The 25,198-nt window shown below is 35.9% G+C and overlaps 1 protein-coding gene across 5 annotated transcripts in view; it reads left to right on the top strand.

Moving 5' to 3' along the window:
* LOC144965503 (glycerol-3-phosphate acyltransferase 1, mitochondrial-like) overlaps window positions 1-25,198 on the top strand; it is a 279,629-nt gene that overhangs the window by 79,742 nt on the left and 174,689 nt on the right. For all 5 annotated transcript variants that reach the window (XM_078900905.1, XM_078900903.1, XM_078900906.1 and 2 more), the window contains 4 exons: window positions 24-114; window positions 572-668; window positions 10,683-10,819; window positions 11,532-11,628. In XM_078900905.1, the coding sequence (XP_078757031.1) occupies window positions 24-114; window positions 572-668; window positions 10,683-10,819; window positions 11,532-11,628 (422 nt within the window). The remainder of the gene's footprint in view (window positions 1-23; window positions 115-571; window positions 669-10,682; window positions 10,820-11,531; window positions 11,629-25,198) is intronic.

Here is a 25,198-nt window from a genome sequence, read left to right on the forward strand (position 1 = left end):
GATTTTTATTTTGTCTTTCGCAGATAAAAAAACTTTTGTCATTAAATCTTTGCAAGTGCAAAGCTGGATCACTATTGAAAAGATGAAAGCTTCAGTTTCAGCTGTTTTCATCAAGTAAGACTTGTCACAATATTGATTTGACCTTTTCAGTTGGATATTAGCATTTTGTTACTTTCCTTTCCTTTAAATTTGCAAGGATTCTTGGCCCGGTCAATACTTTTGTTGATATATGCTTTATGCCTCCCACTTTTCCAGAGAGGTACCGTCATTGTGATGGGTGAGAATTGAGCAGTTTTATTGAGGATATTAATTAAGAATTTTCCTTTGGCCTTATTACTGTTTACTTTCATTTCGACTTTGTTAACTCATGCATGAATATAACTAATCAATTCTCAATTTTATTAAATTTTATCATTGATGTTTTTGATGATAGAAATGAGCCATTGTAACCTTAAATTTTTTAACTTTGAGGGCATAAAATGTGAATTCTAACAAGGTGTAAACTGTTCTGTGTGGTAAGGTACAATATTGTTTGATCTATTGTTTTGTTCTTTTTTGTTGTAAATTTCAGATTTGCTGCGTGGTGCTTGATAAGATTTCTAAGTATTGTGTTGAGTGGCATTCAAGTATCTAGGAGCCAGATGACGATGTTGAAAGAACATTGCAAAGTAAATAAACATTGAAATTTCAGGGTATCATTCATTGTCACCATCTTGTCATACTTGTATGTTTAAATGAATTTTAATTCAGATAATCGTGTTTTTATTATTTAACCCGAATTGTTTTTCACAATCTAATTCTAATGAGATTTCATCTGCACTTTTCGATTTTCTCTATTTAATTTTTTTTTTATGGGTGGATCCCAGATAGTCCAATATTGGTTTAACTGGGAGGATTTGTAGCATTTCTTTAAAAGTGATTATGTTATGTTTGAGAAACTCTAGGAAGGAGGTCGCCATCTTACATATTTATTATGGTATACCACGTGCACTTTGCAACCATTAACTTCTGATATATTGCACAGGGAGTCCAGGCAAGTCGGATAAGTTGGGGTTTTGGTCGGATGGCCGCTGGTTGGTCGGATTAGTGATGATAATGGATCTGTAAGTCGGATAAATAAAAATTTGGTCTGAAAATTGATGCAGGTCGGCAGTTGCAAATATCAGATTTGGGCAAATGTTAGGTTCTATATCAGAGCCTATAAGCCTGATACATTGAAAATGCCCACTTTACGTGAATTACAGTGCAACCCCTGGATAACGGCATTGGAAAATGATGTCGTTATCCGGGGGTGTCGTTATTTCGGGGTTTTCAAGATGGAGGAAAAAGGGGGTGTGGTGAGACCCATGAATACCTAACAGTGCGATGCGCAGTCCAGTGCCTGAGAGAAGACACGTCCAAAAATGTTAGTATGATTATTTCTCCTGTTTACAAAGGGTATAGATGTTATGTGCTTGGCTAAGAAACTCACAACATTGCCATCCAGAAAAATAATGGACTAACATACATAACTATTTGTAACCTTAAGCGTTTATAGTCTGGTTAATAGTTTAGTGGGAATTACTCATAATCATGGATGGCAAAAAACAATAACAAAGACCTGAGTGATGTCAACTTCGTTTTATCTATACCAGTTTCGATTTCACTTTCAAATGTGTATTGTCTTTGTTTTGATCATAAGCAGTACTAGAACGCCATTTAACAAAACTAAGAATAAAGCAAGAAAATAAATTATCAATATGATTAATTCCAACAAGAACATAGATGCACACATCTAGTTTTGATTTTTATTAAAATGAAACTCATACAATACTGCTGATGATATTTGAATACCGAGATTCTTTTTTAAGTGCACCAAAATTTACAAGCACTTAAAAATTAGTAGACCTAAATTTTGCGATAATAAAAAAAAACAACAAAAAACACCCCCACCCCCCAAAGACAAACAAACAAAAACTAGCTATTAATCACAATAAGATCAAATGTGGTCTGATGTTTAGCGGAACACCTGATTTTTCAAATGAAAATAATAAAGTGAAAGAGGCTGTTACTGTTTTCCCGGCTATTCCAACATATTACGTATATGACCATAGATATCCTTAATTGCCCCCATTGGACACTGCATTGCCTGATATCAGATAACTTCAACTGACCTCAGACAGGTAGCTATCATGGGTGGTTGATGGACCCTTGAGACTACCAACCATCCACTGATAAACTTCTTTTTCTGTGAGTAAGCGCAGATTCCATGCAGTGTAGTAAACATGTGTTCTGATTGGTCGGTAACAAAGCAATCTCATTGGGAGGGGAATTAGAGTACGAGATGATGATGTTTGGGTATTAATCATCGGCATCAACTGCTGATTCTTGTTACAATGACGTCGCTAAACAGGGGTTTTACTAAAATGTATGTCGTTATTTTGTTTTTTTTTATTACTAATTACATATAGCAAACAATTCGGGACCAGAGGTCAATGTTGCTATCCAGGGGATGCCATTATTCAGGGGTGTTGTTATCCAGAGGTTGCACTGTAATTTTGAGTACAATCCCAACTATCATACTAGCCATTCCTATAACATGAAACGCTCAACAGACACCAATGTATAACACTGTTGTGTATTACTTTGCTTTATATACTCATTTATTGATGCCTTTATCTATGAGTCTGTTCAGTTTAACGACACATGTATCGTTTTGCATTATTGGAGGGATAAGGGATGAAGGGAGACTGCATGTGAAGATGAAACAAACGATGATGGATGGGGGAAGAAAAAATCATTTGACATCGGTAGAACATAACAGCAAATCAACATCCATTCTTGTTGTCAGCAAAACAAAGTTTGATACCGTCGCGAGTGGAGAGTAGCGGATTATATTGGCCAGAGATATTTAACTCACTGACTTCCACGGCTGATACATGTGTGGTTTTTATATTTTGACCTATGACTGCCATGGCAGTTTCATACTTTACTAATTTTTTAAAACTTCTGACCGAACTGTATCTTTTTAATCTTTTATTTCATACCAAACATGATGGGGTAATTGTTTTCTGTTAAAAGAACATTAAGTTTACCAGTTTTTAGTTAGAACAGTGGTCAAAGGCAGTGTTGACTCCAATTCAATTTTTTTTGTGCCTCCTTTTCAAAAAACAGAATTAAAATGCAACAATACAAATTGTATCATTTGAAAGAACAACACAAACAAGTTTGTTTGTTTTTTAAACCGGTTTATTTTCATAAAGATTGTGAACATGGTGAATTTTTTAAAAACATGCCTAAACCTCGTCAGTCAGCGGCTTTGCAATTCTGAAAACCTTGACAGTCAGCGAGTTAAGTGATATAACCAGACTCAATAAGGAAACTGGGTTCTAAAGCACAATCATGGCCCTGAGCGGTAAGAGGGTTAAAAATATTGATGGCAGCAATACAAGTATAAAAAATATATTTAGAATGATTTTCATATTAGCCTTCTTTAATGATCCTAAAATGAGATATATTGAAAATGTCAGCAAAAGGAATGTTGAAAACACAAAACTAAATGTAGTAGGAATAGAAGCATGTGTATTCCTGAATGGTTGAAGCATGAGACGTTAGCGTTGTGTTATCTAGTTGACATACTAAAAACTTGTCCCAGCATTGTAATTGTAGCTAGGGGAATTAGGGTAAAATTGTGCAAATTAGTGATGAAAGCACCAAATTTGGTACAAAGTAACTTGAGACCACTATTAATCGATGTTGATATAGAACCACATTGAGAAATTCCTCTAACAGTGTAAAATAGGGAGATGAAAATCCGCCTATATGAGCTATATTAAAACAAAGGGGCGTAATCCATGAAATATTTGTTGACAAATCAGCGCTTTAAAAATATATTATTTTTAGCCTGTGTAAGCGGTTGATTATTTTGGCTTAAATAATTATCATTGTTAAAAATGTGACTTTATGTGATATATGAACCATATGGGCAAGTAGTATGGCTTTATTATGAGGACTGGAAGGGGGGGGGGGGGGAAGGAGAGGAGGAGATGGTGCTGGTGTTAGTTTTACACTTGTGTTGTGTTGGTCGTCATCGTGGTGAAGATGATGGTGGAAGTGATGTTGGTGATAATGATGACGATGAGGTGATTGTGGTGATAATAGTAGTGATGACGATGATGATGTTGATGAGGTGGTGGTGGTGGTGATATTGGTAGTGATGATGATGATGACAAAGACGATGATGAAGATGATGATCAGAATGATGTTGATGATGATGTGGTGGTGGTGGTGGTGGTAGTGCTAGTGATGATGATGATGATGATGATGATGATTATGACGATGATGATGATGATGATGATGATGATGATGATGATGAGGTGATAATGGAGATAGTAGTATTGATAATGGTGGTGGGGATAATGAGGTGGTGGTGATCGTGGTAGCGGTGATGATGAAGATGATGATGATGACGATGATGATAATGTTGATGATGATGATGAGTATGATGTTGATGAGGTGGTGGTGGTGATCTTGGTAGTGATGATGATGATGATGATGACAAAGACGATGATGAATATGATGATCAGAATGATGTTGATGATGATGTGGTGGTGGTAGTGGTAGTCATGATCATGATGATGAGGATGATTATGATGATGATGATGATGATGATGATGATGATGATATGATGATGATGATGATGATGATGATGATGATGATGATGATGATTAGGTGGTAATGGAGATAGTAGTGTAATGGTGGTGGGGATGATGATGAGGTGGTGGTGATTGTAGTAGCGGTGATGATGAAGATGATGATGATGACGATGATGATGAGTATGGTGATGATGAGGTGGTGGTAGTGATTATGGTGATGTTGGTAACTATTAATTTCGAAAATGAAAGACTTTCTTGGTGACGTATATTAACATTTTTAGATGATTAGGATCCAACAAAAATCATATTTATTAGACAAATGACTGTGGAACACATTTTTCTTGGGAGGCTTGAGAGAATTCAACAGTCAACAGCAGGCTTTTCTAGTTTATCCTGATCTCTTTGAATTATTTTAACGGCGCAAGATAAGCCAACACCTCGTTGTCAGCTTTTTCCATGTCAGTGTGTTCAAGAAAACCATATGTTGTCTTATTGAAGGGTAAAAATGACTCCTTTCCTGAGGTTAACTGTCGAGGCCTGGTAGGACTGGCTGGAGTCTGTCTCTGAACCTGATTGGGTGAACATACGACTGGGTGCAACCTCTTTCACAGCATTCTTTGTCATACATTTTGATTATCTAAAAATGTATGGACTCTCTCTCTCTCTCTCTCTCTCTCTCTCTCTCTCTCTCTCTCTCTCTCTCTCTCTCTCTCTCTCTCTCTCTCTTCTCTCTCTCTCTCTCTTCTCTCTCTGTCTCTCTCTCTTTCTGTCTCTTTGTCTCTATCTCTCTCTCTCTCTCTCTCTCTCTCTCTCTCTCTCTCTCTCTCTCTCTCTCTCTCTCTCTCTCTCCTTCCTATACTTGAATGTTTTATATATAGCATGGCTCCAGAAAGGAGCGCTATTTTGAAATACAACGAATAACAACTTGCAACAACCTAACACTAACAGAAAACATGAATAAACAACTCCAAACAGATGCTATATTATTAGACTTTAGTAAATCATTTGATAAAGTCAATTACCATACTCTGGCTATTAAGCTGCGGAGATATGGAATCATGAGTAACACACACAACTGGATAATGGATTTTCTCACTAACTGTAAACAACTGAAAGAGCAATGTCAGACTCAGCTCCAGTACTACAGGTGTGTCCCTGGGTACCGTACTGGGTCCCCTCTTGTTCCTTATCTACATGAAGGATTTGCCTGAAAGATTGTCGCTAGGAACTCAACTGAGACTATTTGCGGATGACAGCCTTTTGTACAGAGCAATAAGGCATAAGAAAGACTCAGAAATTTTTCATCGGGATCTTGATTCCAGAAAATTACCAACAAAAGAAAGATAATACACAATACACGACAACACAATAGAAGACGTCACCAAAGCAAAATAGCTCGGAGTAACGATAAACAATCGCCTGACCTGGTAAGACCACATTGCAAACATATGCATGAAGGCAAACTCCACCCTGGGATTCTTGAGAAGAAACCTCTTCGGCTACAAAGTAACCATAAAAGAGAAATGCTATAAAGTTTATGTTAGACCAACACTCGAGTAAAGCGGTAAGGTATTGGATCCCGATCACTCCCTCCGAAATAAGGTAAATAGAATCAATTTTTTAAAAACCTATAAAATTCGTTCAACAAAATCCTCAAACAAATCAAAGTCATTTGGAACATTGAACGAAAGGAGAGAGAAGAATAAACTAAATGTATTTTACAAAGGTCAGAAAAACCAGGTCAGGTGTCATTACCCCCCTCCAACAGAACAAGAGGAAACCTGGCAAATTTATGTTGCCACAATCTAGAGTGGACTACCATCTTCACTCGTTTCTGCCCTCAACTATACGACTGAGGAACAATTTGGATAACTCCCAGTAAAACAATTGGGTATGCGGCTGCTGAGCCTTCCACGAGGAAGTTTCAGCTTGAAAAGGAAGAGGAAGAAGAAACAATTTTAGAAACAGCAAAACTAGAACTTTGTTTTAGTAATATTCAGCATTTTTTGATGTTCATAAAACGGACATGACAAATCTTCTGATAATGATAATGAACTCCCTGCGCAATCAAATTGCCATTTGAAAATATGTAGAGAATCTGGACATCGTTTATAATTTCTGCAGCCACGCGGATATTTTCGTTCATGTCTTTTGTCATTATTGAATGGAGGGAAGCTTCATCTTATTGTTGCAAAGCATACAACGTGTTGTATTTCTTGTGATAACGTCATCTGAGGGAAAACGCATATTCTGCCTCATTGGACAGTGGGATGATGAGAGATTGTCTAGGGATTTTTTTGTGGCCGTATATCAAGAGCGACAGAATTTGTGCCATTTGGAATCATTTTGCTTCAGGACCTCCAGTGTATAGTCAGAGTGGTCTTCAACAGACAAATCTAGCTTGTCACTATCATTTGCTAATCCGTTAAAAGTCCTAACACCATAGCTGGTAGCACGCTACACTACAAAAGGCACGCACCATTGACCACAATATTTCCACTTTGACAGAGCTGGGCATTCTAATTGTTTTGTTTTTTTTTACCTCTTGACAAATTAATCATTTTGACCAATCCACCTCAATCCTGCACGTTGCCATTATATAATTGTTAGTAGTTAGTACAAGATTTAGTACATTGTCAATGCCATGATTTAATGGGTTAAGTGACTTGATCACGAGATTGTTGGTGATGGGGTTGAGGCGGTTCATGACGGTCATGTTAAAGAAGATGATGATACGGACATTTTCAACCTGACATTTGCTTTGAACCATATTATTATGCAAACCACAATAATAACATAACTGTATTGAATTAGTGTGACACATAAAATTGATGCTTAAGCGATATCTAGGTGCTCGGTATGCTTCTTCTTCTTCTTCTTCTTCTTCTTCTTCTTCTTCTTCTTCTTCTTCTTCTTCTTCTTCTTCTTCTTCTTCTTCTTCTTCTTCTTCTTCTTCTTCTTCTTCTTCTTCTTCTACTTCTTCTTCTTCTTCTTCTTCTTCTTCTTCTTCTTCCTCCTCCTCCTCCTCCTCCTCCTCCTCCTCCTCCTCCTCCTCCTCCTCCTTCTTCTCCTTCCTCTTCTTCTTTCTATCTCTTCTTCTTCTTCTTCTTCTTCTTCTTCTTCTTCTCTTCTTCTTCTTCTTCTTCTTCTTCTTCTTCTTCTTCTTCTTCTTCTTCTTCTTCTTCTCATTCTTCTTCTTCTTCTTCTTCTTCTTCATAATAATTATTATTATTATTATCATCATTATTATTATTATCATTATTATTCATTATTTTCATTCTTCTTCTTCTTCTTGTTATTATTATATTATTATTTTTATTATTATATTATTATTATTATTATTATTATTATTATTATTATTATATTATTATTATTATTATTATTATTATTAGGTGGGTAAAAGGCGACAGAGTTCAAGTAGACACCGTTTCGTGACCTCGCCGACCCGAAAGCAGACGACACAACTAGCAACCGCAGAATGCGATGCATTGTTTATAGATATCTTCACATGTGCGGGCGTCTATTATTTTCAAATAATTCTTATTTAATAAGACATTAAGAAAACAAAAATTATACTCTTTGAAAGCTATCAGAATATACAAAAGAATCATTTGGTTTTTTTTTTTTTTTCGTATTCGTATTCGACCACCAAAACATTGATTTCTTCGATTTCACAATCTCCGCGTTTCAATGCCAGTAAAATTTAAAATAACCAAATTGGTATGCTTTTGGATTAAAAATAAATACTTTTGAAAATTATGTTACTCTCTTGGTAAATGAATGAATTTGATAAGTTGTAAATGATAAGTTATACTTCCGATTTTGATTTAAGAAACAGTGTACATGTGTACTCGGTACCGATGACGTAGTCTGTGACCTTTTGACACCAAAGCAAAATGTTGTTGTGAAGGCGGCAAGTTTCATCACCACCGTGAATTTTTACACGATTTAAATTGCTGATATCTCAGCTCTTGGAGTAATGAGAAAGTGGTTCTATATCACAATTTAAACCTTAGAGCACGAACTTTTTTTCATTAAAAAATCATGCTGTCATCACTAATTTGCACAATTCGGGGGTTTTGTGTCCCTTATTCCCCTAGCAATTCTATCTGAAAACATGCAAACGCATTCCTTTTTTAGTCATATGTAATATTCTTCCACCTCTCTCTCCTCTCTCTCTCTCTCTCTCTCTCTCTCTCTCTCTCTCTCTCTCTCTCTCTCTCTCTCTCTCTCTCTCTCACTGGGTGGGGTTCCTGACCTCCCATAGTGGGCAGGGGGGTACTTACTGTGTCTTCTATCCCCTTATACCTGTTTTCAAACTTTATCCTGCCAGCAAATGAAGAAGAGAAGATTAAGCGTCAATATTATAGGAAATGATTGATGAGTAATAAACTATAAGTGGTCACAAGATTTGATCCAATTGATTGAAACTCTGAAAAAATAATTTCCCCACCCTTATTGGACAAAATTTGAAAAATGTCCATATCTAAAACTGACAAGTTAAAAACAATATTGATATTATAATAGGAGATTTAATAAAATATATATGAAAAACGGAGTGTCTATTCGTACTTACATGTGATGGTTGGAAGTTATATTTCAGAGACAACTGTTGTAAACGTTTTGTGTATCTTCTTTATATAAATGAGAAATTTTCCTATGTCATTGTTTTTGTCCCCAATCTTTCAATCTGTTAACACCTCATTCTTTATATTGAGTCTATAACAGAGATGTTGCTGAGGATGGGGACAATTTATTGCAAAGACGAATATTATTAATGTTTCTGGTTTCCACTTTCATCTCCAAGGGAAACAAAGGATGACCGCAGCTTAGCGGGTGTTGGATGGGAGCATCACCCTTGAATCATATACCTATGATGTTCGCATGGGTGTACGATCCGATAGTGATGTCGTTTCTTCTTCTCTTTACTAGCCTATCCTGCTTCTTTGGTTTGTGATTGTATTTTTGACAGGGGATATTTTTTTTTCTGTAAATCTTCTGCCTGTTTGTTCTTGGTTATTTATAATTTAGCTTATGATATCTTTAGGTTATGATTTTGATTGACATTTGTACTATTTTTGTTAGATTGCTTGTTTTTTTGTTTCAGCGGTCTCTCATATAACCTCAATTGTGTTGGAAGAGACCTAAAGCAACAAACAAACAAAAAAAAAACCGCAGCTTAGATTATAATTTATATTCTTTAATAAAATAATCCTTATTGTATGCTTATGTTTATGAAATGAAAATTGCTCAGGTTTAAATTTTATTTCCCTCTTGGTAGCGAGGACAGTTTTGGTAACAACATTTGGAAATTTAAAAAAAATTAAAGAGCATGAGTGAAGTAATGACATTTAATACATTTTGCCTAAATGAAAAAGAACAAAATATGACTTGAAATAGGTAATTGTTTAATGAAAAATACAATGGTAAGTTGAATTTTCTCACCAACCCAATAGCAGTGACGATATGGATGCCACCCACGAAAGTGGGCTTCTCAAGATGTACTCCTTCGTTCACAATGACAAAGCTAATGAAACACAAAAAATCTGAATTTAGACCTTATTGCAGTCATTAACCATGCAAATGAATGTATTTAAGATAACATAGCAAAATAGCTTTAGCGAAGAGACAAACTTTTCTTAGTTTGAGCTAAGATGGATGACAAATGAGCTGACCTTTACGATTAGGGTGGATTGATTTGATGATGATCAAATTAAAAATCAGTTTCAGTTTCATGAAAAAAGAGTGGAAAAGGATTAATGATTATATAAAATTATTGGTAAAATAATTTCAAGAATCTGAGACGTAATTACAACTATTTTTTGGTAAAAGTGTACGCTATGTGGTGCTGAACGACGAGAGGTGACTTCACTCTATTTTAAAGCTAAGAATTTTCATCCATAGCATTTCTAAATTGTTGAGTTGTTTTTGTTTAATACCTTTTTTTATTGAACAACTATGCATTTAATCTATTTTCCCTTCCTTTATTTACATCTTTAGATCTTCATCCTTTTCACTCACATTTTGTTGTTTTGTAATTTTTGACAGAAAAATGCTCCACTCATTTATTTACCCTTACATCGGAGTCACCTAGATTATATTTTGGTTACATTGACACTGTGGAATTTTGACATCAGAGCTCCATATGTAGCTGCTGGAGAAAATTTGGATATTCCATTTTTCAAGTAAGCTGCTCTTTATCCTTTGGGATTGATGTTTAATAAGTTATATGGAGCCAAATATCATCCCAATTCCCTTTTCTTGTGTGCGGAAATTCTCTCTCGGCATTGAAATTCCTCCGACTGGTGTCTGAAATTCCTGTGAGTCAAATTTAAAGTTGGCGTCTCTGTACCAGTAACATCATTTATTTTAGGTTTTGCAATACACAGATAGTACCCACCCCATCCTTGTTCGCATGGGTGTACGATCCGATAGTGATGTCGTTTCTTCTTCTCTTTACTAGCCTATCCTGCTTCTTTGGTTTGTGATTGTATTTTTGACAGGGGATATTTTTTTTCCTGTAAATCCTCTGCCTGTTTGTTCTTGGTTATTTATAATTTAGCTTATGATATCTTTAGGTTATGATTTTGATTGACATTTGTACTATTTTGTTAGATTGCTTGTTTTTTTGTTTCAGCGGTCTCTCATATAACCTCAATTGTGTTGGAAGAGACCTAAAGCAACAAACAAACAAACAAACACCCCATCCTTGCACACACATTCTTCCATGAAGAAAAAGCTTTTTAACAATTTTACTTTCAATTGTCAACCCAGTAAAATTGAAAAGAAACATAGTTATTACTAGAGGTACAGTCATTATTTCTATGCTTAATTATTGGAAATTATTTATGATTTATTTTGCAATTATAATTGACTCTGACTTTAACCTTTTGACAGTTTGTTGATGAGATGTCTTGGGGGCTTCTTTATCAGAAGACGACTTGATAGCAATATGGGTCAGAAAGATACTATCTACAGAGCAATTTTACAACAGGTCAGTGTATAGAGATTTAAGAATATTGCAGTGTTTTGGGGAGAGAATTCCAAACTAGGGCCTGAGTTATAAAATGATTTCTCTCCATACAGGTATATTAAAACATAGTTTAGTGGTATCTATTTATGAACAGCGTAGGTATTAAACAATGATTCCCTTTCACCACCAATAAAGCTGCAATTTGGCGTTCCTCAGGGTTCAGTGCTTGGCCCTTATATTTTCACAATGTACACAAAGCCCTTAAGCAACATCATCGCGACCTTCTGTCTCAGTCATCATCTCTACGTCGATGATACCCAGCTATACACTCCCATTTCGTAAAAAAATATCGAAGAAACCAAAGAGCGACTTGCAGCATGTCTAGATAACGTTAAAGCATAGATGACAAACAATAAGCTTAAATTGAATGAGGATAAAACTGAGCTGATTGTATTAAAAAAAGACAGGAAAGGATATACTCATTGACTGTCCTTCGGCGAATCTGTTGTTAAAAATTCCAATGCTGATTGTATTAAAAAAAGACAGGAAAGGATATACTCATTGACTGTCCTTCGGCGAATCTGTTGTTAAAAATTCCAATGTCGTTCGAAACCTTGGTTTCTTTTTTGACACTCACCTAGACATGCGCGCACACATAACAAAGTGCTGTCAGGCGATTCATAACAATCTCCAAATGATATGCAGAATACGAAATTTTATTGATGACGAAACATGCAAAACACTTATCCATGCCCTTGTTACCAGCCGCTTGTATTATTGTAACTCTCTGCTGTACGGCCTACCAAAACATCGCTGAACAGACTACAATTGATTCAAAACAAAGCTGCTCGTATAGTTACAAGGACAAAGCCTTGGGACCATATAACACCGCTCCTTCAGTCACTACATTGGCTTCCAATAGAGAAAAGAATCAAATACAAAATCGCATGTTTTGCTTGCAGTTGCCTTCATCATCGATCTCTGCGATCTGACAGTTCTTCGCTAATGGAGAAAAACATCCCAAGAGCAAAGTTTGCTGAGCTTGGTTTTGTATTTTCGGCTCCAATCGTATGGAATTCTTTACCACCTAAAACCTGACAATGTGAAAGTCTACCAGTCTTCAAAAGGCATCTAAAAACCAATCTTTTCCATTCTACTTATCGTGATTCTATGTGAACTTCAAATAAGATGTTGGTGTGACTGTTGGAGTGATTTGCAGTCGAATGAATGAACATGTGTGATATAAAAAAACTATTGTAAAGCACCTTTGAGCAGGCCAAGTCCATTGTCACTGACGTGGCATTCAGAGACATTAAAATGATCGTAGATTTATATTGTAGGATACCATAAACAAAAGAATGATGGTCTGCAAAGCCACTCTACACTAAAATCATGTTCCCCTGGAAAAAATTTGCTTTTACTCAGTAACAAAAAAATACTGAAGCAAAATCACTCTGTCACTGTCACTGCCATGGCAATTTTTGTATGCCATCGTTTGGATCACTTGCTTCTGTTGTAAATTTCTCTGATTTATATAAAGCTAGGAGCTTGGATTTAAATGAGAATGTCCAATCAATTATACTGATTGAGTTGATGGTAACAAAGAAACGATGCCAACTACGTGTCAAAAGTTTAGTATGGCGTTGCTCTGTCTCTAACATGGCAAAAATGAAAATGTAATTTTTAACACATTTCTTTTGAAATATTAACATAATTTTCGGTTTCACAATTGAATAAAACAGTTCAGTGCACCTTGTGGTCTAATTTCAGGAACAAAAATTGTAATTTTTAACAAAAAAGATATTAATTACAAACATTTTGCAATAAATCTATAAATAGCATAAAAAATTCGTGCTTTGTCCAAAACAAATGGCAAAAATCATCAAATTAACTTAATTAATTCCCCAAACCTGTTACAAAATTGAAACATAATATTCTCTCTCACTGTAAGTACTAAAATTGATGAGCTTTAGAAAATAAAAGCGATTTGTTTTGGACAGAGATCTTTGTAATTAACACTTAACACTTAATTAACAATTAATTCTTCCTCCTCGTCCTCCTATCAACAACTAGTATGATTTCATTAAAGATTTCCTGCATTGCCAAAGGAGATAGTAAAATTGAACTTGAACTGAATTTCAGCTATGTCAGAATAGAAATACACATCATAAATGTCATTTGCATCACCTTTCACCACAAAAGTCCTTAATTAAGAATCATTGATTGTCGCAAACTACAGCTCCATTGGCGTGTGAAATACATCATCTGACAGAGGAAGTTGACTGTTGCTCTTGTTATCAAAGCTATTAAGTCTGTTATTCCTGCCTGATCCTAATGGGTCGTCATAATTTAGTTTTCGTATTTCACTGTATAATTTTTTGAAAAAATGTCATGAAGAATAATTTATCCAGAGCTCAAATTTGCCTGAAGCTTTTTTTCTTTTGTGAATGCTGAGTGATTGAAATGAATGAATTCTTGTTTTCTTAAGAGACTAAGTTGTGTTTTGCGTTGTAGAAGGAACCGAAGTGGTTATTTGATTTTGGTAGTGGAATCGTCATTCGATAGCAATCAGTGCATCAACAACCAGAGACGATGGTTTTTCTAAGCAAGCACTGCAACTGTCTAATGAAGAGGAAGATGAATTTGGTTTGCAGATAGAGTCACACAATAATTGTTTGCTGTCAGTGTTCCTTGAAAGACTTTTCTTGCTTGAAGTTTTCATGATACACACAGCAGCAAACATTTTGATCCCTCTCCGATATGAGCTAAATATGTGGTAGTCACCTGGTAGCAAATTTCGATTTGCCTATCTTGAAATCAAGTCTTTTAGGTTTTATAATGGACTTCTTTCACAGTTGAAAGTGACAGCTTCTTTTACTTCCTTTATTTACCATCTTTAATTCTGGCTATTGTGAAATTTTTCACTAGTGACCAGGAGATCATATCTCATTCATAAAACTTCTGAACTTCAATGTCTAGGGTCTTTCCACGTATCTTAGTCTTAGTGGCTGAACTGTCTGCTATTGAATATTTATCAGCAAGAGCAAAAACAATGCTGACTTTCTACATGAATTGCTTGGTAGACTGGATTTAGCTTTTGACAAAGCACTTACAAATGCTTATACAAAGTTGAAAGCTTTAAATTTTAGAGCCGCTGATTTTTAATCTTTTTTCCTCTGTTGTTGCTCTGAATGCCACTTCTTTTTCTTTTCACTACTTTTTATGCTCTATTCTTTTCATTTTTAATCGGTCTGATTTAATCTGGAGTTTCTCTGCTGCTGTTTATTCGTTTCCCTCATCATGAGTTTCTCCTCCTCCATCATGCTCATTCTGTTTTGTCTCATTCTTTCTCTTGAGGTAGTTGGAGTCATAGTTCGGTTGAAATCTGGGAAAGATAGGCAGACATATTTTATACATTAATAACCAACAGAAACCCAATGATTATCAATACATTTTAAAATGTCAATGACTCCCATGCATTGTTGTTAATATCTTATGCATGGGACAATTACTTGTTAACAAACCGGATGTTTCGTTATATATAGTGCCACGTCAGAGACAAAAAATGTACCACATCAGTGATGGTTCCATTTATTTTTCTGATCACTTTCTTCTTACCATTTACTGACTTGACTTAGATGCCTTTCGCGTCTCGACCGAAAGATCGGGTCGCCTTGGCTGTTTCCAGTATTTCCTGTGTGAGGTGTCTCCAACATTGCCGGTCCTCTGCTAGGGTTCTCAGATTTTCAAGGTCCCCTGCCGTTATGAGACTAATGCTTTGTCCAAGTGTTGTGAGGTTTTTGTTTAGGATCACAGGGAGTGTTGTGATCGGTCTTCCTCTGAAAAGGTTCCCGTGTTTTTGGAAATATCCCGACATGGCTTGGTTAGCTGGTATGTTTTTGTCCCTGCGTAGTATGTGACCGAAAAGTTGCCATCGTTGTTGTAAAATGTCAAGGGAGATTGGTCTTTCTTTTGTGATCTTATAGAGTGATTCATTTGAGATCTTTTTTGGGTATTTGATGTCCAGTACCCTTCTTAGCTGTGTGCGATGGAAGGCATCCAGATGTTCTTCTTCGGATTTTGTCAACGCCCAAGTGCTGTAGTTATACAGAAGTACCGGTTTTACAAGAGCACGGTACAGTTTCAGTTTGGTTTTTCTCTTTATTTTGTCACCTCTAATCCATACATTGGTGAGTTTACTGAGTGCGGCGTTTGATAGCTGTTTTCTTCTTTGTACACCCTCGGTGTCTCCAATTAGTGAGCCGACTTTCTTTGTTCTTTTCCATTCCTCTTTGTTCCTCGATATTGTTGTAAATTCGGTTTTATTGGCATTGACTTTCCGGACAACATGGCTGACACCTGTTGACATTGAGCTTCGGCTCAGTGGATAGTCTTATGTTTCCATTTATTCACTGTGTGGAATCTTTAACTTTTACCATTTACTGGTAATCAAATAGTAAGAGCGATTTTTAAGTGTGCACAAAAAGATAAATCAATCAAACTATTGCATGAAAATAAAAATTATGTACTTTTTTTTGTCACTGACGTGGCATTCATATCTAGGGTAAATTGTCAAGACTGATAAACCAGGAACGTAATAAATTGTCATCTCAATCTTTTGTAAAGCTGTCACCAAACCAATTACCTAACAAATCATACAGGTATTATCATTTATTAACTTAATATAAATTACACAGTAATAATAAACAAAATCAATAAAAAAATCACTTAGTTTAATGTGTGCCACATGTGCTCCACATTCATTGAATTTTGAAGATGAAAACAGTAGGTTAGCACCGTTGTTTTTTAGCAAATTAAAAATTCAACTATCCTGAATGGTAAAAAGTACAATTAAGATCACCAGTTAATAGATTTATTTTTTGACCTTAGTGATGATTTTTTATGGACTTACCCAGCACTATTTGTGGATACTGGCGCTATATCAAATAATAATAATAATAATAATAATAATAATAATAATAATAATAATAATACTAATAATAATAATAATAATAATAATAATATAATAATAATAATAATAATAATAATAATAATTATAATTATAATAATAATAATAATAATAATAATTATAATAATAATAATAATAATAATAATTATAATAATAATAATAATAATAATAATAATAATAATAATTTCTGAAGTAAGATGGGGCTACCTGGGTTATACATTTAAAACACATTGGCAATATTATATTTAAAACACTCTAAACGCAGTTAAGTTCATACAGTAAAGGAAGGAAGTGCGCAAGTCTTTTTTGTTTTGTTACCAATCTTGCAGCACTGTTGAATTATCTGGAATTTATAAATTTTATCACAGGTTATGCTAAAAAGTAGAAAATTGCAATCAGTGACAGAATCAGTGTTGTTACAAGAGTTTTAGTTGCATTAAGCGATAATTATGAATAGATGAAATTATTTTAAGTTGATAGTTTAAAGATTTACAAAGATTAGACACCTGGTAAGACATAGACAGATCACTCTCAAAAAGTACACCTACATTTTTTACAACATTGATATATTTTATATCATGTCCATTTATACTCAGAAAAACAGTGGGATGTCCTGTTTTACACAGAGCATAACTTCAATTTTGTTGTCATTTAATTTCAACTTGTTTAAAATCATCCAATCTTATTTCATGTAAACTAATAGTATCCTGGGATAACCAGTGTTCAACAAGGTCCAAACAAATTAGACCAATAAACTCTACATAATATCATAACAAAATTCTAAAGGAAACTCAACATAGGAGTTATTATTCATAGCAATCTTCAATGGACGTAACAAAATAAACTCAGTGCAGCATGGAAATCTCTGACACGAAAATCTCGAAATCATTGAAATCTCAAGCACAATACAATTCCCTGTTCTATTTTCATAGTTTAGAAGTTATTGTTTTAAGACAGTGATTTGGTCCTCTGGCCTCCCAAGGTGGGCATGAGGTCACTTGCTGTGTCTTCTATCCCCGTATCTGTTTTCCCTTCCATGTTTCTGGTTTTTTTTCTAGATTGAGATTGCTAGTTTCTTGTCCTGCTTGTGGTGGGGATCCTAAGCTGAGAGGGAGACAGCTAAATGTATATATTTTTTTTAGAGATAACATTTTTCTCCTTGCAAATCATCTTTCTGTTATGTCCTATTATGATTATTAGTTTTGATTGTAGTGTGTGTTGTAAACATAATTTAAGTATATCCTTCGTAGCGTGATTTCTTCTTTGTGCCTGGATGGGATTTTTGGTATTGTCAAAATAAAGCAAATAGGTGAATTGCTTGTGGAATCTTCTCTTCTTTATTTAAACCAGTCTCCTTTGTCTTCCTTTTCTTTGGTGTTTTCAACTTTAATATACAACTTTTCCTCTATGTCACCTTCCTTTTTACAGGCTGTTAAATTACCTAATACTGTCGCAAGTGCAGTATAATCCCTAAAAGAAAACAAACTCACTGAAGTATATCAATCAAACCATAAACACTAGGGTTATATCCAGCTGGCAGATATTGTGAGTAGTTTACCTAAATGCATAGCATTAATTTACAACACAAAAATGAGGCCATCACAGAAATGTCAAACAATCTGTACATTCACTTATGTCTCCGTTCATAAAATTCTTTCACCATTTGTTTGTATTGAACGGAAATGAAAGATGACATCACTGGCGTTAACTTTTAGTAAATGTGTTATAATAATAATAATAATAATAATAATAATAATAATAATAATAATAATAATAATAATAATAATAATAATAATAATAATAGTAATTATAAAAATAATAATAATAATAATAAAAAAAAAAAAAAAAAAATTATAATAATAATAATAAAAATAATAATAATATTAATGATAATAATATAATATATAATAAATAAATAATTCTATAGCCTCTAAGCATCCACTTAAAAGTGCTCTGCTGCGCTTTACAATTAACTCAAACGCACAACCACCCACCCACCTGCCCACACACACACACACACACACACACACGTGCACACACACACACACACATATACATCTACCTGCCTTATTTTGTATCTTCTGCAGTCTATTGATAGAATACTTGGACTTGGGGCAATCAGACAAAAAGAACGTAACAATAATCTATTCTAGTAATTATAAGAGAATATACTAATAATTTTGTTAGGGAGCGTTCACATATTATGTCAACAAAAAATTGGCATTTTTAGACCCCCCCTCCCCCCATGTCATCAATTGTCATCATTGACTTGACCCCCCCCCCTCCCCCAATATGATGACATCATCAAAATGGACTATTTTTCGTGAAAGTCATGTGATGGTGGCTATTGAACAGAGGAAAAGAGGTAAAAACAACTGAGTGCCAAAAGGTGTGAAATTTGATATGTACCTCTTTGTCTCTGTTCAATACTGGTAGCCAGCATTACACGATGTTAAAAAAATAAAAAGTCCATTTTGAAGATGTAGACATGTTTAGAGTAGTTCAGTGGTTAGAGCGTGGCTGAAGACCTGACAACTCAAGTTGATTCCCATCGCAGCCACATTTTTTTTTTCGGGGGCCCCCTGTCCACCCAGCAGTGAATAGGTATAGGTGGATCACCTGATCTGGTAAAAAGTAATTTGTGAAGACTGATGTCCTATCCGAATAATAACATATATGTTACTAATCCGCTTCACGTCACGGAAACCCTATTGTAGACATGTTTGTATGCTACTGAAAAAAATAACACAATGAAATGGGTGTTGAGGTAAACTTCAAACATTCTAATTTATTGAAGTATCATTTTATAAGCCTTCTCTTGGTCCACAACTTTATTAGATTTCAGCCCATTCCACAAGGCTTGAGCTTGATGTAAAGCAAACTGACGTTTCCTAATATCAGGGTGTGCCTTGAGATATGCATCAACAAATCTGTCATACAAACTCAATTTGCTTTTAGTACTCATTTTGTAAAGTAATCATGTGTTTTGCAGAGGAAAAAGAATATGAGAAACAACTCAATTTTATGGGATTTTCTTTGCCTTGACTAAACTTGAAACAAAACAATCAAACCTAGCTGTCTTGTCGGTCTATTAAAATTTGGGTATGAGATTGTAAGCAGTTCAGCAGTTTCAATCTCTTTTGAGCCTTCTTCCCATTTATTATTCACCATATTACTCTATTAAAAAATACATACTTTTTGCTTTCTCTCATTTCAACTTTTACAGTGTTTTTCTTGGGTGTGTTTTTATTCTATTTGTATAACCAAATTTTTGATGACATAATCTTGGGTATGAACCCCCCCCCCCCCTCCCCCATGTCAAACCTTGTCAACATTTGGCAGACCCCCCCTCCCCCCCAAAGTGTTGACATAATATGTGAACGCTCCCTTATATCATTATCCTGCTTGGATCTTATATTGGAGATTCTCTTAAAATAAAAATTATAATTTTACTGTCAAAATAAACACCAAGATTTTGGACACTGTTTCTAGATATGCTTATTTTACAATCTACAGTATTAATATGAGTGGACAATATTACATTTTTGGAATAGTTGTTTTCTAACAATATTATTTCATTGTTTAATTTTAGTTTGTTAATTGTCATCCAGTCTTTAATGGCAATGATACATGACTCCAACCTTCGAATAACTTTGTGCTCATCATACGAGTCAATAGGAAAGTAAAGTTGTGTATCATCAGTGTAAAAATGAAAGCCATCAGAACAAGAGCTAATGCCATCATTCAGAGGTGCTGTGTACATTGTGAATAAAAGAGGCCCGAAGACTGATCCTTGTGGAATGCCAAAAGATAAAGGAACAGTATCGGGGACATGCTTGTGATTTATGCTGACAAACTGACCCCTACAATCAGATAAGAATAAAACCAATGTAAAACTGCCCCATCGATGCCATATTTTACACTTTTTAATCTGGTGAGAAGATTATGTTGATCAATAGTATCAAAGGCCGCACTTAGGTAGAGAAGGACAAGATTAACAGTTTTTTTTCAAAACCAAGTAATTAACAATATCATTATGTCCACCCACAAGTGAACTTTCAGTGCTATGACCTGGTCTGTTGGCAGATTGGAAACTAGAATATAATTTATTATCTTGTAGATGTTCATGAATATGATGTGCAACCACTTTTTTGATAATTTCAGACAATAAAATAAGATTTGACACAGGCTTATAGTTCTTAAGTTGGTCTTTGCTGACGGTCGATTTCTTTAGTGGACACACTAAGGCAGTTTTCAAAATAGTTGGTACCTCCAAAGACAGAAGACTTGTGTTGACAATGATAGGAATGGCAGACACAAGTTCAGAAGCGCATGCAGGAAAAAGCCAGGATGGGATAGGGTCGAAAGTACACGTTTTTCTAAACATTTCTTCAATATTGATAAAATCTCTTCCTCAGTGTCTGGCCTGAACGAATACATCGTTGTAAAAGGGCGATGGTACAAATCAGGTGATGAATCAATGTTAGTGGGACGTGGTTGATAATTGATAGTGGGTTGATCAAAATTGTCAAGCTCTTTTCGGATAGTAGAATTTTGTCGTTAAGATAAGTAGAAAAATAGGTTTAAATTTTTATATAATGCCTTGGAGTTGTCTTTCGCGGACAGTAAGGATCCTTTGCATAGTTTGATAGAGCAAAGATTATGGCTTTTTTTTCTTCTCAGTATCCCTCAGTTTATGTTTCTGCAGTCCCAATTCTGCATTTTTGAGAAAATATTTTTTCCAGAAAATTAGAAAAAAAGTTTAAGAATGATGTCCATGATTTGCATGCACTTAGACATCGAGTTAAAATTCCACTACATAATGTCTCTGTCTACTGATACTAATAAAAATGTATTATTATTATATGATTACCGGTAAATGGAGCTCGATAGCCTTTACAGGCAATCCATATAGGACAAGAAAAAGTCTGATGTAACACCCCAGAACTGCCAAGGAATGGGGGATAGTCCTGGAGCATGTAGACCCTGGGCCCAATGTCGCCCGACCATCCAGCACCCATGCCCTTGCCATTTGTATATGGCTCCACTGCCTAGTGGATACCTTCAGAAGGAGGAAAGGCTAAGGAGTAAACCCTACAGAAATCTGCAGCCAATCTGATGTCGATCTTATCGCTGTGCAATCCTTCGGACCTCACCAGGGATCTCCACATTACTTTGCCCAGGCACACCCTGGAGGGGACACTCCAGTCTCACCTTAAAAAAAAAAATCGCGCGCACACTGGTAAAGAGTAACAACATGGACGCTACCGGTTGTCTTCGACGGTGGGAGGGATCACCGTAATCCTACTGGTCAGCTACCACCCGCCTCAAGCTGGGCACCCCCCCCCACCATGATCTGCCTGATTCACAGGGTGCTGGAGCTTAGAGCCTGCAAACTTGATAAGTGGATCGTTAAACCTGTACCAGGCAAGCAAAGGAAAAAGAAAACGAAGTCCCCAGCTCTCCGCTTTAGCAGGCTGACATGTAAGAACTATGCACCCAGGACTGACAGATGACTTTCAGGTCATTGATGATGCTCGAAAGACAGCAGTGATTGATCGTGAACTGAACAGACTGAACATCGACATAGTAGCTATGCAGGAAATGCGACTCCCAGAGATGGGATCCCTGAAAGAGGAACACTATACCGTCTTCTGGCAAGGAAAATGCACTGAGGAAGTGAGGGAGCATGGTGTTGGATTTGCAGTACGTCATACATTGCTTCACATGATTGAACCCCCAATAGATGCAGGGTTTAGTGAACCTTTTTTGCACATATGCCCTAACACTGGCAACTTCAACGCATGAATTGGTGCTGACAGACAATCATGGCCAAATGTTTTGGGACACCACGGCATAAGAAAGATGAATGAGACTGGTCAGAGGTGGTCAGAGGCTTCTTGAACTCTACTGCTATCACAAACTCTGCGTGACAAACACCTTCTTTCAGAACAAGGCATACCACAAGGTCTCCTGGAGACATCCAAGGTCAAAACACTTATATCAGCTGGACATGATCATCACTAAACGTGATTCCCTAAATAATGATTGCCACAAAGGTGAAACTGAAACCAAAAATATTTCATCATTCAAAGAGAAAGGGTCAGCCCAGAATCAATATCAGCAATACGGCTTACCTGGAAAAGAACCTAGAGTTCAACTAACAACTTGAGGAGCTCATAGAAATGCAGAACGAAATGCAGAGGAAAGCTAGAACTCTCTTCAAAATGCCATTTACAGCACTGCAGTTCTGACGTACGACAAAAAAGAGCGCAAGAACAATGATTGGTTTGAAGCCAGTATTACAGAGATGGAGCCAGACATTGGTGCCAAGCGCAGCGCACTTATCAGTTATACTATAGCGCGGCCCAAGTCAGAGGACCCTGCAGGCATTGCGAGATGCACGCAGCAAAACGCAGCAAACAGCATAACATTGCGCCAACGACTACTGGCTTCAGTTGTCGGACAACATCCAGCAAGTGTCAGATAGTGGCAACATCAGGGGCATGAGTGGGGACATCAAACAGGCAAACCCACAAAAAAAACTGCACCTCTTAAATCAAAGACAGGGGAAGTCCTCACAGACAGGGACCAGCAGATGGAAAGATGGGTAGAGCACTACCTGGAACTCTACGCCAGAGAAAACTCTGTCACCCAACTATATGCCCCTCTACATTGCGTTTATTGAATTGACAAAGGCTTTTGACCTTGTTAGCAGGAAGGGCCTTTTCCAGCTGCTAAAGAAGATTGGCTATCCCCCCATCAGCTCAGCGCATCATTGCCTCCTTCCACGACGACATGAAGGGCATCATCACGACGGTGAAGCCTCAAAAACTTTCCCCAAGCACAGCAGCATGAAACAAGGCTGTGTCCTTGCACCGACTTTATTCATTATATTTTTCTCCCGACTGCTGAAGTTTGCATTCTAACAGTCCACAAAAGGGATCCACTTGCACACCAGAAGTGATGGGAAGCTATTCAATCTGGCATGGCTGAGAGCAAAGAACAAGATCTGCACAGTCCTCATAAGGGAAATGCTATTTGCAGATGACGCAGGTCTGTGCTCGCACACAGAGGAAGACCTTTAGCGACTGATGGACATATTTTCCCATGCATGCGTTATTGTCCTTCAGTGCGTGGCATTTTCCCCTCTGAGCAGTATTTTAGTGCTAGGTCAACTCGACCCCATTAATGAGGTCAGCCCATGGGTGGAACAGGTAGCGGTCAGGGGGAATCTGTGATGCTGCTGATGGTAATTAATTGCTGCAATATTTCATGGTATTGCTCAGTTGCTAACATGAATATGAAAATTGTTCCCTCACCACAAGTAAAGCTAGGGTTTCTTTCATCATATGCCATGGTTGATAATAATGTATCCTCTTAAGGCTGCTCATAAGAGAGGTGTCAATTTAGTGGTTTTTGAGCTATCAATGAATTAATTTGTTGTAATTTGCATATTAACTCAAATAGCCTTGAACACGGATATATCCGTGACAGACTATACTGCTCAAACGGCTGTTTGCTTGTTGATTGGCTAGTTTTCTGGAAACAGACTATATAATTTTATTAATCATATTAAACTGCATTACTTTTCTTCATTCTAGAGACATTTTTAAAAATGATCTCATGTTTTTAATCTTACACATTTCATTTTGTTTCTCCACGTCCGTTTAACACTAATATTGATTGTTATACCCAAAATAAATTTGAAGGAAAACTTATTAAAAAATAAATGTTTGAATTTAGGCTAGAAAGCCCAGAGCTCAGGTATCTGACACTGAGTCAGTCCCAGGGCTGAAAGAGTTAATAATTTAATTCCCAGCGGCAGAAAATGCTTGAAACAAGCATCATTGTTAAGTAAACATGATAATCTTGACATGCTAAATTTTGTTGTCCGGGCAGAAAAATCTTAAAATATATGAATTTTTAAAATTGTAAAATTCTTATTTGGCATGACTTGGTGAGATCCTCCTTTTCTCTCCCACAGTATTCCATGCCATGAATTATGTCCAAATATCAGTTTAGGAATAAAATATAAACAATTAGACGAATACATTATTAATCTTGTTGTTTTTTTTTAAAGCATTTAACTGATTTAAATATGTAGTTTTGGGCACATTTGAAAGCCAACTTTTCAATGGCTTGATGACTTTTTTCTATACGTAAATCCCTTGCGATTCAAGTCAAAATTACATTTTTTATGAATGTTAGGCATTATCTTTTGAAGATGTATACTGCTTTTGTGTGGTTGTCTCAGGAAATGCCGACTTTATAGTGTCATATAGGTGTCAATGTTTAGGGTCATTGAAATCCATCTCAATTACTCTTATTTTTGCATGTTGAACAAGTAATATAATGCAAATTCAAGTTCTCCTTTTGTGCACAAGTGAATGTGTTAACTTTTTAGACTGAAGCGTCCAGATATGTATGGCAGTGATTTCCCAAAAATTAAATGATCTTGCTGTGGTATAATTTTGAATCCTCTTTTGTTCACATACTGTGTCCGTCTGTTTGAGCAAATAATTTAATTTAACCGTACCAGTGCTTAGTGTTAGTTGTAATTGATGATTGATACTGCAATATTTGTAGTATGTCCAGTAACCTTGTTGGGTGATTGATTTT

Source organism: Berghia stephanieae, chromosome 2 (genome assembly GCF_034508935.2).
Source record: "Berghia stephanieae isolate SIO BIC M18660-M18661 chromosome 2, UCSD_Bste_1.3, whole genome shotgun sequence".
NCBI lineage: Eukaryota > Metazoa > Mollusca > Gastropoda > Nudibranchia > Aeolidiidae > Berghia > Berghia stephanieae.